This window comes from Prionailurus viverrinus, chromosome D4, assembly GCF_022837055.1.
Source record: "Prionailurus viverrinus isolate Anna chromosome D4, UM_Priviv_1.0, whole genome shotgun sequence".
NCBI lineage: Eukaryota > Metazoa > Chordata > Mammalia > Carnivora > Felidae > Prionailurus > Prionailurus viverrinus.
The window spans coordinates 6,731,222-6,746,630 of record NC_062573.1 but is presented as its reverse complement, the minus strand read 5'-3'; the positions used below and the strand labels follow the sequence as shown (position 1 = coordinate 6,746,630).

The following is a 15,409-nucleotide window of genomic DNA, read 5'->3' as shown; positions in this document are numbered from 1 at the left end:
GGGCATTTAGGTCAAGCTGATCTGTTGGGGGGACAAGGAGGGCTTTGATTTTTTTGCCTAAAACAAGCATAACGATATTTACTTTGCGAGAGCCAGGAATTTGATAAAAACAAAACAAAATACCCAAATGAGATGCTGTTCATTTCTGGGGTGATTCCGGGGAGGGAGGGGTGGGGCACATACTCTTACCAATGCCCCAACTGGGGTAACGCACCCTGGGGCCAGTGGGATGGAAAAGAACAATAACTGTAAAGAATACAGAACTCCCAGAACTTCAAGTGGCCCTGCAAACGTCGAAACCAAAAACTTATCCTGCAAGAGTATAAACATCAGGAAGAAAGTGAAAAGGGAAATGATTCTTATCACGTCCAAGCAACCTATGGCCCTCTCCTTGGTTTTGTTTTACTCTCTCCCTATGTTTGGGCATTTCCAAGAAAAGCTCTACGTGAACAGTGGTGGGTGAGAGGAGATTCCACCTCAGGGGAAAGTGGGTTCGTAGAAGAGACTTTCCAGATTCAAATAACAGTCAGCTAAAAATTCATCAGCTGAATCCCAAACGTTGGATTCATATACAAGTCTCCATCTCCTGATTGCAAGTCACTATATTTGGAGGCTGATGTCCACAAATGAAAATGTGATGGGTGAGATTGTTTAATGTGTAAATCTCACTCCAATGTTACAATGTTCTAAGGGAACTTAGCTGCTTGGGACACTGCCAGCAGAGTTGATAGAAATGAATGATATAAAAAATATACTCACTGGTTCTCTCTTTTCTTCTTAAGTGGGTCCATCAGGCGTAGTGTGTCTCTGATCACGGCCACCTTCACTTCTTCATCGACAAGGCTGGGGACATTTTCAAAGACCCCCGGAGAAAGCTTGAATGGATAAGGATTCAGTGTTACAGTGGAGAGTGATTCAGTACCAAGTACCTATTAGCACTGGCTCCAGTGGTTGTACTGTTAGGCTTTGCTTATGTTCATCTACAGAAGGTAATTTTTTAAAGACTCCCTTTATGTTACTTTTACAGTGTCAGTTTCCTTTAACAAATCAACAAAATATGTAAAGCGGAAATACGTACATAAGGAGCACTATGTCTTTCTAGTTATCAAAATCATACATGCTCGCTGTAGAAAATTTGGAAATATAGAAGGGGTTAAGAAAATAAAAGAAATCCACATACTCCCCCCAAAACACAATATTAGTATTTGGTGTGTTTCCTTCCAGTCTTTTTTTATGCACTAACCACTGTTGAATGTGCTATTTATGTTAGTGATTCAAGTATGTCGACATGGCTAAATCATATTCCTAGAATTTCAATTAGTTCATCTCCTGAGGCTAACTAATTAGTTCACGTCAAAACTGATGGAAAGGTTCAGCTGCCTCTATGTCTGCAGACCTTAAAAATTGGAAGAATGGCATGCTGAGAAGTTACCAGGGGTCGGAGAGGTCTTATATTTATAGACTCTGTTCAGAGCTCCACAAAACTGAAACTATTTAGACTGGAACAGAAGTTCACTGTGCAAATCTGAGAATGCTGAACCTTGTTTAGCCGAGTGAACAGCATGAGAGGGCACGTGCAGTTGTATGGCAATATATTCAACGAGGCGTTCAAAATACTTACTTCTTGCTCATGTTCGATCCTCATGCTGGGATTTGCATTTACTTCCAGGAGAATAGGCTTCAGATTTTTCATCAGAAGGATGTCAAAGCCTAAAATCTGGGTAGGATACACATAATTCAAGATTACTCCCTCTGGCTACAATTTCTTTTCAGGAATCGAGTATGGTGTTAGGGTCATTAAGGTGACAATAAGTTCAAACTTGGCCCCCAACCTGCGCCTTGACCCTGGCTTCTCTTGTCCACGGCCCCTCTGCCCCTGGGTGTTCTTGTCAGGCTAAATGGACAGCAGAAAATTTCACAGGAACCTTGATGATGGGATGAGTTCTCCTGGTGCATTTCAGCAATATCAGTGACCTCTTTCTTCCTTAACAGGTTTTTTATTATGTTGAGGATCAGTAGTGCCCATCAATTTCTCCCTCTCCATCTGCTCTCCTCTATTAAGCTGCTTCTTAGCTAGATCTCTGAAAACCCAAGGCTACCTTTCATAACCTCAGATGTCCATCAGTATCACTTAAGGAGCCCTTTCAAAACCACCACATATCCCCCAGCTCACACCTACAAGTCAGAATCTTTCAGAGTAGAACCCAGGCAAACTAGTTTTGAAAAACAATGCCCCCCTGCTCCCCACCCCAGTGATTTTGAAAGACGCTCCTTAGCTAAGGAAAGGGAATATTTATTAGGCACCAATTACTCCACGGTGCACCAATTATTCATAATCTCGTTTAGTCCTCATGATGGTGTGTTTGAAGGAAGGATCCTGCTCTCCATTTTCCAAAAGCAGAAACTGAGTCTCACAAAGGCCAATGGATTTCCCCAAGCTCGCCTAGCGAGTAAGTGACAGAGTTGGATTTCATACCCACATAAGGCTGGCTCCAGAATTTGTGAGATCCAGTGCAAGATGAAAACACGGTGGGGAGGGGGAGACTTGTTCAAAAAGTACTGACAATTTCATGATGGTGGCAGCAGAGCATTAAACCAAGCACGGAGCCCTTCTGAGCACAGAGTGCTGTGTCACTGCACAGACCCACACCCAAGGCTAACCCCAACACCATGTGTCCTTGACACCCTCCCTTCCATCCAGCGTGCTGCTTTAGGTGAGGCTTCGTCTTTGGCTTCCTTCAGTTCCTCACAAGCCCTAAGATGGGGTAAGCCACCCTGTGCATCTTTCCCTCTGCCCGAAACAACCCTTCACCTGCATAACATCTCCCGATCCTCAAAATCACTGGTTCTAATTAGATTCAGACTCAAACCACAAGGACGTCAGATTCTCGGGAGGACTCTCCTTATCTCTCTAGGAGGTGATGAGGTAGAAAGCTTCTGACATAATTGACACAGTGCCAAAGTTTCAAAAAATAAAGTGGAGAATAAAGGAGAGAAAAAGAAAAAGATACAGCTGTATCCCCTCCTCTGTGGATCAAGCAGAAAAGATGAAGGGAAACCCATTTACTTGTCTATACAGAATGTGCATTAGTCAGACGGTAATTATCCAACTGTAGCCTCATTCTTATTAATGAAATCAGAGCCCGAATGACCATTTTTGGGGGTAATTCAGGATGAGGTTATTCTTCAGTGAAGGGCAATGAGGATGAGAAGTTGGAAAAAGTCACCCTTGCTCTATTTTTCTTTCCCTGGTCATGAAAAGAAAGGAATGGAAATTCAGTAGAAAATGTTACATGCATTATAGATCCACTTAATAATATATGGCAAGTGGCTATGAGTGATGAGGCCTTTAGAAGACTCTGGTGACATCATCAGTCTAACTGCAGACCGGGGCTGAGGCATGTGGTGTTGATGAGGCTACAGAGAACAGCGGGCTGTGGTGCCTGCATTTATCATCCTTAGTCATCAGCTGCTTTCTGCTACATCTTAGAAGCTTGGACTCGCTCTTTCTCAGCTTGGTGGGCTCTTTCAGTTCAATGAACAGTGGTTACCTGAAAATAAAGCTCTAGGAAAGCTGGAGAAGGCAAAACCTCAACAGCCATACTGATCTGCACCCACCAATGGCATGGTATTTTCTAGAACCTAAACTTGGGTGCATGTCGTTGAATATGTAGGGTCTTGTACAGAAATGCTTTGGAGTCAGAAATACTTGGCTCCAATCCTACCTCTGTTTCTCGGACTAGCTAGACAACTCTAGGTGCAGTGCATAGCCTCTCTGAGCTTCATATACCTCATGAAAAATGAGAGCTGACGATAGCTACCTTGCAGAGTAGCTGATGATGGAAGCAAAAAGCACCTATGACTAGGCTCATCATGTAGGAGGTACTCAATATATGACAGTTCCCTTTGCAGTTTCCTACGGATCCCACCAACAAGAAATGGCATCATGTGGCTTTAGAGTCCAGAAGAGCTCATTTCAAATCCTAGCTCTGCCTTTAATGTGCATAACTATGGGCAAGTTACTTAGCAACTCTCAGCCCCAGTTTCTTCATCTGTAAAATGGGAATAAGAATAGTACTTACCTTAGTTCATTCATTCAAAAAAATATTTATTGAGTGCTTTCTTATATCCCAGGAACTATTCTACCTTCTAGAAATATAGCAGTGGACTAGACGAGGTCACTGACCCCATGGAGCCTACAATCCAATAAATAGTGGGGAGCCAAGACCAAATAAAGATAATGCAATGTAAAATATTTTGCACAGTGCCTGAAACATAGTAAGTATTTAATAAAGGTCATTATTATATTTTTTTCATGAATTCAAGGAAATATAGATTTTCTTTTCAAAAGTTCAATGAAATATGTAGCACCAGTGGATCTCAATAAACAGAATAATGGAACTGGGAGGAGCTTAGAGTTAATCTTGTCATAAAATTCTGGAATAGAGCTGGAAAAAAATCAGGAATTTGGTCCAGTGTTTTTCAAAATGGGGTTCTTTTCTGGGGAAGCACTGGGGAGGCCAGATCAAAGCAACTTTTACCTATCTCATATACTGGATCCCCAGAGAAGAAAGCTTTATATATATATATGTGTGTGTGTGTGTGTGTGCATATATATATAAAATATAATGTATAATATATATAATATACATATATATATATATATAAAGCTTTCTTCTCTGGGGATCCATATATACATACATACATATATATGTGTGTGTGTATGTATATATATATATATATATATACACATATATATATATTTTTAAACTACGAATTTAGTCTAACAGCCACTTTATGCAGATCATAAAAGCAGCTTAGAAAGGAGAAAACCTCCCTCCAGTTTGGTGGCAGAGCAAGAATTGTCAAAAGGAGAGAGAGGACTTTTCAGTCACATGATACTCTGCCCTGATGCAAGCAATTATGTGTTGCACACCTCCTACTCGAGGGGTACCCTGGGGATTCAAAGTTATCTGTCTTTCAGCCCTTTTAGAAGCTTCCAAAACAACCTGGGAAGAAAAGGATCCTGCACCATTACTTGTAAACTCATGCCAAGGTCCAAGCTACGTTCCGATGAGGGGGGATTCTCTCTTGAACCCTAGAACTACACATCCATCTGTATCCAGAGTAGTCCCAACTGGGAGGTCCCAGAGTCCTCAAATTCAACATATCCAAACTCAGTATCACTATCCAAACTCACTTGCCTCTAAAATGGTCTCAATGACCCCCACCTCGTGGCAATCATGCCCTTGTGTAATCCCTTTCCTTTGAGTGTGAGCTGCACCTAGTGACTTATTTCTAAAAAACAGCATAGGGCAGAAATGATGGGATGTCACTTTCAATATCAGATCATAAGAAGACCAGGGCTTCCATCTTGGAAGGCCTTCTCTTATTCTCTTGCTCACACACTCTGAGGGAAGCTGGCTGCTATGTTGTGGACTGCCCTCCTGGAGGCACAGGTGGCAAGGAACTAATGTCTCCCACCAACAGCCAGGGGGTGCTGAGGCCTACCCCAAGGCTTCTTCCCCAGTCAGGCCTTGAGGTGACTATAGTCATTGCAGCCTTGTAGGAGACTGAACCAGAGGGAGTCCCCGAAGCCTAGATTCCCGATCCACACACACTGAATGATAATAAATGTTTGTGAGTTTAAGCCGCTAAACTATTACTTTGGGAGTAGTTTATTACACAGCCAATTGATCATTAATACAGCACCTTTCTCTAAAATCGACTTTGCCTCCTGTATTCCTTATCCACCAATTACACAAGTTAAAACTTTCTCCTTCATCTTTTACATCTAGCTGCTCACCAACTCGTGTACATTCTGCCTCCTGAAGAGCTTTCCAGAGCTGGCCCATCCTCACCGCTCCTGGCCTAGATCAGGTCCGCACCAAGCTCTCATCTGGACTAATTTAATAGCTTTCCCATTCATTTCCCTGCTTTCGATCTCACACATCTAGTTCACCTGGCACAAGGGGCTGCCAGAGTAATTTTTCTAAAATGCAAACAGAGTATTAGCATTCCTCTGCCTAAAATCCCTGCCTGCAGAATGAAGGCCTAGGTCCACGGCATGTCCTACAAATTCCTCTATGACCTGACATCTGTCTCACATTCCAGCCTTATTTCCTCTCCCTCCCGCCCTGCACATCTTGGGCTGTAATTGTGCTGAACTATTAGCAGTTCTAGGATGATTTACTGCTTTCTCCTTTATACTCTTCTGCCTGGAAGACAACTTTACTGATGAAATATTTACTGAGCACCTACTAAATACTCAGTACTATTCTAGGCCCTGAGGATAAACCAGTGAACAAGACAAATGAGTGTGATATGGTAGGTGGAGGGGAGGGTTCGTGGTTTAGAAGGATAACTAGGGAAGGTCTTGTCATCCCATCGTCTTCTGGCTTCCACAGTTTCTGATCAGAATAACTTTTTGGTTATTCTTTGTTCCTCTGAATATAAGATTTTTTTTTTTTTTTATCACTGGTTTTCCACAATTTGATTTTGTTAAGCTTTGGTGTGTGTGTGTGTGTGTGTGTGTGTGTGTGTGTGTGTGTGTGTCCTCCTTGGAATTTCTTGAGCTTCTTGGATTGCAGATTTCTATTTTTTTCTCAAATTTGGAAATCTGGGGCTATTTCTCCAAAAAAAAAGTCTTTCTGCATCTTCTTTGTCTCTTCTGCTCAGGGAGCTCCAATTATACACATGTTGATATTGTACCAGAGATAAGTGAGGGTCTGTTCACTTATTTTTCCTGTCATTTTCTCTATTCTATTGCTGTGTCTTCAAGTTCACTGATCCATTTCTTCTGCAGTGTCTAATCTGCTAATCTCATTCAGTGAATTTTTCATTTCATATTTTGTATCTTTCTCTTCTGAAAGTTCATGTGGTTCTTTTTAATAGCTTCCATCTCTCTTCTTCATTAAGCTCATATTTCCCTTTAAAATGTTGTGCATAGTTATAACAGCTGTTGTAACATCCTTCCCCTACTAGTTTCATCGTTGCTGGTAACTCTGGGTCTGTTTGTATTGGTTTCCTCCCTTGGTATGGATGGCCTTACCTGCTCTGTGGAATGCCTGGATGCTGAATGCTGGATGGGAATGGATGCTGGACACTGTGAACATTACAATGCTGAGTGTCTAGGTTTTGTTTTTTAAAAAGTGCTAGGCTTTTTTGGCAATTATTTGCAGATTAGTTTGATACCTCCAAGGCCTATTTTTTATGTTTATTTATTTATTTTGAGGGGGAGGTGGAGGGCAGAGAGAAAGGGAGAGAGAAAATCCCAAGCAGGGTCCATGCTGTCAGCATGGAGCCCGTTGCAGGATTTAAATCCATGAACCGTGAGATCACGACCTAGGCCGAAATTAAGAGTAGATGTTTAACCAACTGAGCCACTCAGGTGCCCCAAAGGCCTATTGTTTAAACTTCACTAGGGTAGAGCAACTTTCATTCCAGGGAAGAGTTAGTCCATTAAGGCATAACTTCTCCGGAACCTCCACTGAATGCTCCTGATGACCACCAAGGATGAGCCTGGCTACTTGGAGTATAAACATCTCTCCCTGCTCTGTGTGGGCACCGGATGTTGTTTCGCTTATCAGTTCACTAGTCACTCTTTGCCCAGCTTGACTGACCCACACTCCACACATGGTGGCCTAGCACTCAGTAACAACACAGGGGTCTCTGCAGGTTCTGGAGCCCATTCCCTGCTCAGCTCCCTCCTTTTCAGAATTCTGTCCACAGAATTCCAGATACCTCAGCCTTCCCCAACTTTGATCTCCAACTCTTCAGCTCATTGAGGTCACAGGGCTTGGTTCAGGCTCCTCCCAGCATCCATATCCAGGAGATTGCTCCCAGACAGGAAGCTGTGGTGACCATAGGACTCACCTCAGTTCCATCCCCCACTTCCTCAGGGATCACAGTGCTGAGATGTCTGTTGTCCAAAATCTGAAACCACTTATTTCATGCACATTGTCCAGCTTTCTAGTCACTTTCAAAAGGCTGTTAAGTCCAGATTTGTTGTTCCATCATGACCAGAAGCAAAAGCCTCGAGAGGGGATGCATGAATAGGGACTGAATGAAGTAAGTGGGTAAGTCATTTGAAGAGCTAAGGAAGCGCATTCCAGGCAGAGGGAGCAGTGAGAGCAAAGGTCACTTTTGAACAACAGCAAGGGGTGAGCAAGAGGGACAGTGGTAGGAGATGAGGTCAGATAGAAAGACAAGGGACAGGTCATGTCACATCTTGTAGGCCATGGTAAGGAGCCAGGATTTTCAAGTGCAACGAGAAAGCCATTGGAGAGTTTGCACAAGGGAAGTAATTTGATCTGGCATGTTCTGAAAGAATCACTCTGGCTACGGTGAGAAAAATAGGCCATAAGCAGCAAGGGTGGGAAACAGGACATCAATTAGGAGGCTACAAGTGCAAGGTGACCCCTGCCTGGACTGGAATGGCAGCAGTGGAGCTGGTCAGACGTGGTTACATTTAGGATCTATCTGCAAGCGTTGCTTGTGCATTAGATCTAGGAGGAGAGGAAAAGAAGAAAGCAGGATGGTTCAGGTTTTCCGTTTGTGGAACTGATCGGACGTCGTGCATTTACCGAAATAGGAAAACAATGGGAGACGAGGTTTGGGAGGGAATTCAAGAGTTTGATTTTGGACATGTTGGATGTGAAAGTCCCACTAGATGTCTGGGTGAAAAAAATGAAAGGGGGCAGCTGGATATACCAGCCTGGAGCTCAGGAGAGGTCAAGACTGGAGATAAAAATTCAGGAGTCAACAGCACATAGCTGGAACCTAAAGCCATGGGGCTAAATGAGGTATTTAGAGAGTGGTTGTACATAAAAGAACTTTCCAGGCACTGAGTCCTGGGAATCCCCAACACTGAAGGTCCAGAGGAGGAGCACAGAAACAGCGGCCAGTGAGGTGGAAGGGAAAGCAGGTCACTATGGGGTCCCTTGCCCCTTTCTGCTTGGCAAATTCTTCTCCATGCTTAAGCTCCAGCTAAAACAGCTCCTCCTCTGGGAAGCCCTCCCTGATTGGGCCAGGCAAAGTTAATTACTCCTTTCTCTGTGACAGGCCCTCTTACAGGATTTGCGGCAAAGAAAGGTTAACTTGCAAGCTCACCAGCTAGAGTGGCTGGAAAAAGGAGCCGCTATTAGCTCAAACCCAGGGCGTCTGAGAGCAAACCCCAAGCCCTCGTGTGGCCTTAAGGCTGCTTCTTATCTCCTTCCTATGGGGTGCCTGGGGCTGAAGGCGAGCAGGAAGTCAAGAGGACAGAGAAGAAAGAGAAACGCGTTAGCATTTAGGAAAGGTGTCTCCTCCAGACATCTAAGGGAAAGGATCATGAGCCGAGGAGAGAATTAGACACAGAGCTAAAGGAAGATACAGACCAAGCAACAGGATTGGGAAAGAATGTTTTTGAAAGCTGAGCGGAAAACCTTTCCTCTGCATGTGTTTTTCTGCCACATGAATCATCTACCCCCAGATGGACCTTACTGCTGAAGCCAGAGTCACACTGCTGCCCCCAAGAAGACTGACATGGGGATGTGTTGTGGCGGCGGAGGGGGGGTGGGTAGCAGTGTGGCTGGGCGATGACGGGGGCCGGGCTGGAATGACAGGGTTGCCACGTTCCCTAGGCAACAGATTACAGGAAACCTGCCCACAGCCTGAGCTGTGCCAGCAGCTGCTCCGGGCCACCACAGTTTCCCAAGTAGTTATTGTGGCTATGATTGGAAAGGGGGCACAATCACATGTTTAAGATAAATGTAATGTGGTTGGCTAGAGTCTATGTCCTGGAATGCTGCAGTGTGGGCTGGGCCCAGGCTACAGGCAAAGGGGGCTTCACGACAAAGAAATAATTTATTATACCTGCACAGCACATTATAGTTTGCAAAGTCCTTTGTACTCTTTATCTCGTGTGGGGCGGACAACAGCACTGTAAGGAGGGTGAGGAAACCGAGGCACAGAGAAGTTAAGTGACTTATGTAAGATCACACAGCAACTCGATAGCAGAACCATACCTTCTCCCTAAATCTCTGGGTTTCAAATCACTTCAGGTATTTGAGACCCAAACTAACAAGTGTTTTACCAAGTGATAAGAATAAAGTAACTAAGAGAGGCCCCCAAGGGAAAAAGAATAGTATTTTCTCAATCACTGTGAATCTGAAATGCAGGGTAAACCAAATTTCAAACACCTAACACTTTACGCCTTGTCGAAGTTTTTCACTTATAATACTTCACGCTACCCCTAAGAAGGCAGGTGGGGAGGTGAGTGTAGGCGATTCGGACAGGGAGACAGCGGCCCAGGGTGGTGAAGAAGCTTGCCCAAGGTCACACGGCTGGAAAGAGGAAGAGCTGCTCCTTTGGAATGTTACTTCCAGCCCAGGGCTCATCCCCTGGCCCCCAGGTCTGGAAGCATTTAGTGTGGTCAAGCAATGGAAAACAGATATGGGGGCTGTGGTTCCGTTTGCTAGACGTGATCTGTCTAAACCAGTGGCTCCCTCCCTGTCTGCCCTCCCATTCCCCACAGCGTGGGCCCCTGGTTCCACCCCAATGACTGCCCTGTGCGTCCTGTCCACAGCAGGATAGGCAGCGAACAACCACCCTGGCCCCTCCCCACTGCACGCTCACTGTGCCAGGGCCGTGTGGCTTGGCTGTGCATGCTGGCCCACATGATACTCCTGGAATAGCTGTCACCGTCAAACAGATGTGACCACATGGTCCCCCGGGATGACCCCTGGATGCCTCCACGTTGCAACTATCTCCTGCCCCCAATCTTCTCATGGCTTGGGATAAGACGCGTTTTCTCTATTCCTATCTCTAAATCCTGCCCACTTACCCTTTCTAATGCGTTAAGCTGCCTACCGGATGGCTGAGCTGGGCATCCCACCTGGGACTCAAAGCCTGAGGTCCAAGTGCCTAAGGACAGATCTTCAGATGACAGCCATCTCCTCCTGGAACTGATCACTGCCTGAATTGCCCTCCAAAGGGTCCCACCAGTCTGCCTGGAAACCCTGCTGACCAGTGCCCAGCCCCAGGGGCCCTCTGTTTGGCCTCTCTGTTTGGCACCTGCACCTGGGGACCAGCCCCCTCTCTTGCTATTGAATTAACAGCCCATCCGTTAGAGACGCTGCCCCCCTGCGTCTCCTCTCCTTGCTCCACACCACCCGCTGCTCTCCCGCCTTAGACGGAGGACGAGGAACAGCCCAGACAAATAGTGTGTATTTACACTGGCATCTACAGCAATACACAGGAAACAGCCCCAACACCCCACCTCAACATGCAGTGGAAGAGAATGTTGAAAAAGACTGTATACTTTATAGCAGCGTTTTTATAAATCTCAAAACCAAGCAAAATGAAACAATATACTGTTCAGGGATACATTAGTGCATCACAAAAGGATTTTTAAAAACAAGGGGATGATACGCATAAAATTCCGGATAACGTGAGCCCGGGGGTGGGTAGGAAAATGGGATCGGGACAAGCACAGTAGTTGGCAATCTTGAACGGGGCGGGGAGGGGCGGGGGGTGCGTTTGGGATGACCATTCTGTTGTTCTGCTCCGTAGCTTACACACATGTTCTGTGTATTCTATTTATACGTCGATTGCCACAAGTAATTCTAAAGATTAGATGGACAGGGTCCCAGAGGGTCTTGCTATCTGCTCCCCATTCTGATTTATCTGGTGGTGGGAACCTGTGTGTCTCCTGAGCGCCTGGACTCCAGCTTCCCCGACACCCACTTCACAGACAGATGCCCTGAGCAAACCCTCTGCTGTCACTCCCGCTCCCCGCCCCCACCTGGGCTCAGCCCACCACACCGTGGCCCCTGCCCCGTCACTCCCCTGAAGATCGCGAAGCTCAGTGGGCACTTTCAGTTCTGGTCCCGTGTGACATCTCAGCATTCGCCGCTGCCGTTCCCTGCCCGCTCCTTCTCCAGGCGCGCCTTCCTTGGCACTTAGGGTGCCTCCCCTCCTGATATGCCTTCTATGTCTCAAGCCCCTTCTTGTTGACCTCCTTTGCTGGTCCCCCCACCCGAGCCGCCTCTCCCTTGCCTGAATGGCGGTGCCCACGGAGATCTTCTGAGGCCCCACCTCCCTGCAGCCTCACGTGGCCTGAGTCACTGAATGCTGATGACTTCCCAGCCCAGCCCCGGCCTCTCGCTCCTGAACTCCAGGCCCAAATGTCCGACTGTCCACTCAACCTCTCCACTTGGATGTCACACGGGCACTTCAAGGGCATGGTCAAGTCCAACTCCTGACCTTTCCCACACAAGCCCGGTCCCCTTCCTGAGGTTTGTATCCATCCATCCGAGTGCCTGAGCTCCTGGGAGTCCGTGTTGGCTCTCCGCTGCTCCCTCACCACCACACTCCCCCCACCCCATCTCCAGTCCAGCCCTTCCACTTCCAGAATGGCTCTCAGACCTATTCTCTCCACCCACACCGAGACCTTCCTCATCCTAGTGAACACCACCTCTTGCTTGTATGAAAGCCATCGGTTCATCAGCCTCTGCTCCCAGCCTTGCCCAATCCACTCTCCCCTCTGCCTTTGGTTTCTTCTTTGTAACGTGCGAACCTGAGCATGCCAGTCCCCGCGACCACCCTCTGGGGGGCCCCCTCAGCCTTCCGCGACTCGGCCACTACCGACCTGCCCGGCCTCCTCTTCCCTCGTCTCCCTCCAAGCTCTGCCTCAAACCCCACCCGCCAACCACACTGAACCTCTTTCAGTTCCTTGAATTGCCTGGTTGCCCCCGGAACACCGTCTCCCCCAGCCCAATCCAGAAATCTCCCGCTCCATCCAATTTCCGCTCCTGCGAAGCCTTCCCAGACCACCCTCACTCTCACCTAGAGGACGTTAGATGGCCCCACAATGTCACGGTGCCCAGTACATTTCTTACTCTACTCTAGCACTCGTGACACTTTATACCAGGTGCTTCGTAAACCATGTGTCTCTCATATTAGTAAATTCTATGCCTCGGCCAGTGGAGACCTGACTTACTGTCTCCCCAGTACCTGCGACAGGGCCTGGCCCCTACTAGGCAGGTGTAAAACGTGCTAGAAGGGAGAATGAATAAACGAACGGCAAGCACTGTGCTTTATGTATGTTATTTCATTTAATTCTTACAAGAGTCCTTTAAGGGGGGTAGTCTCGTCTTACAGGTGAGAGAAGGGAAATAACTTGCCTCAAGTCACACAGCTGGCAAATAGAAAGTTGGACCCAGGTTTAACCCCAAAGACCACACCAGCACCCACCCCTGCCGGCCTCTGGCCATGCCGCCCCACCCCTCATCTCGCAGGAAGCTGGGAGCCCTCCAAAGGCCCCATCAAGGTTGGGAACTCAGGTGGAGACAGGCGAGGGTTACCTGGAAGCATGTGGGCCCCGGCCTCCCTGCAGGGATGTCCGACTGGTAGAAAACCTTGAGCTCTGGAGTCAGGGCAATGACAGTCTTAATCACCAAGGAGATGATATCAGACCAGACCTTCTTGATGTCAACACCTTTGGAAGACAACCTACAAAGAATGCTAGAAAAAGTCCGTTTGCTGCCCGTGCTAGTACTGTCCGAATGGACAAAGTTACCACTATGGATGTTCAGCGAGTAGTTGGTTAAGTGCATAAAGATGTGGTGCAGATTTTTGGGGTTGGGCTCCTGATATGGCTCCGTGCAAAATCTAGAGAGTCCGTCTTTGGCTATATAAATCTCTAAGGGGTCTAAGGACTTGAGTAAGACATACAGACGAATATCAAACTTGAGTTTGTCGATAAGAAGAGGTTTGCAGATGTACTCCTGGACCACCGCTGGCCTGCTCTGAAGGGTCCCTGCCAGGCGGATGTCACTGGGGTCTTTAATGAGGTAGATTCCATCACCCTGACAACCACCATCAGGTTTCACAATAAAAGTGGGCTTCCAGGATGGGTCACCGTCTTTCACCATTCGAACCTGGTGGGGGAAAAAAGAATGGCTGCATTATATTCTGGACCCCCAAGTCAGAGCAAGACCTCAGCAAATGTTTCGTGAATGAGTGACAAAGTGAGCCCTGCCTCTGTGAGCACTCACTGAGCACCAGGGAGATAATACTGTACTAGGTACCAGGATAGTGACCTAAGGACTGCCCTCGGCCTTGTCCTCCAGAAGGGGGACTGAGAGTCAGGCAGATCTGAAGTCACAGGAGCTAGGTTCAAATCCAGGGTCTTTGTCAGTTATGAAGTCTAACCCCAGACAAGTCATGTAACTCATGGTGCTATGATGATGGTAAGGAGGAAAAGGAAGATGACGAGGAGGAGGAGGAGAAGGAGGAGGATGGCTGACACCATTTATGAGTGCCTATTACGTGCCAGATAACTCCACTAGGCACTGCACATTAGTTACCGAGTTTACCCCTTACAGAGAATAGGATTCTCTTTTTACAACATAGGAAGCAGAGAGGGCACAGCAGTTGTTAAGAGTGTGGGCACTGGAATCTGACTGCCTGGGCTCGATCCTGGCCCTGCTGCTTACTGCGTGACCTCGGGCGAGTTACTTAAGTTCTCTGTGACTCCCTCAGTCTGTAACAGAGCAGCAAGATTGCACTGAAGAATAAATGAGATAATGAACGCAAAGGTCTAAGCACATCGAACCTGACTCGTGAAAGGCAGCCACGAAGCCTAGCTATTCCTAACTGTTAAGGATGAAGTGATTTGTCAGCTGAGGGGTAGAAGTGGGATTGGAATCTCGATCAAGGACTCTACAGCACCTTCCTCTACCCTGCCATGTCTCTGTTTCTTCCTCTTCAAAATGGAGATCTACAAACCTACGCTCACTGGCTCGCGGTAAAGAAATAAACTAAAATGTGCAAAGGGCCGAGCCTAAGACCGAACGGGGAGCTCGTGCGGGGAAATGTTCATGCCATCATTTATATCTATTACTCAGTTCATCTGGTAGACTGGGCCCATCCTCCTCCAGTCTGTGGAGATCTTTTTGAAACTAGATTCTGCCATCCATAATGTCCGCTGTCTTCCCATCTCCAGGTCAGCAGGACATTCACATAATTATCCAGGGCACTTGACCAGTCCAGACAGTCAGTCTGGATCTGCAGGTCTGCATAATTCATATGCACCCAATTCCCCCGGACACTTGTCAGGTCCTCTGTGCAGCTGTGGACTGAATGGCGTGCTGGGGGAGGGGAGCTGGAGGAAACGCGGGGGTGGATGTGAAAGGGGCAGCCGGTTTCTCTGCAGCTTGTGATGTGCCGGATCCCAGAGCAGGCCTTCCATTCTGAACTCTGTAACTCAGAGCCGAGCCTGGGGGGGCCGAGGAGGTGGCGGGCCCCAGCACTGGGCTCGCCCCAGCCCTCCACCTTTGCTGTGTAAGCTCAGCCCAGGACATCTGCACTCTGGGTTGTACTTATCTCTCTGGCCAGCCTATATTTCTAAGTGAAGCTTTTGCCA

The 15,409-nt window shown here is 47.1% G+C and overlaps 1 protein-coding gene across 5 annotated transcripts in view; it reads right to left on the bottom strand.

The window, feature by feature from the left end:
- The window catches only part of TTLL11 (tubulin tyrosine ligase like 11), a 239,808-nt gene that overhangs the window by 125,932 nt on the left and 98,467 nt on the right, over positions 1-15,409 (bottom strand). For all 5 annotated transcript variants that reach the window (XM_047829544.1, XM_047829545.1, XM_047829542.1 and 2 more), the window contains 3 exons: positions 13,347-13,922; positions 1,622-1,717; positions 760-875 (listed from right to left, as the gene is read on the bottom strand). In XM_047829544.1, the coding sequence (XP_047685500.1) occupies positions 760-875; positions 1,622-1,717; positions 13,347-13,922 (788 nt within the window). The remainder of the gene's footprint in view (positions 1-759; positions 876-1,621; positions 1,718-13,346; positions 13,923-15,409) is intronic.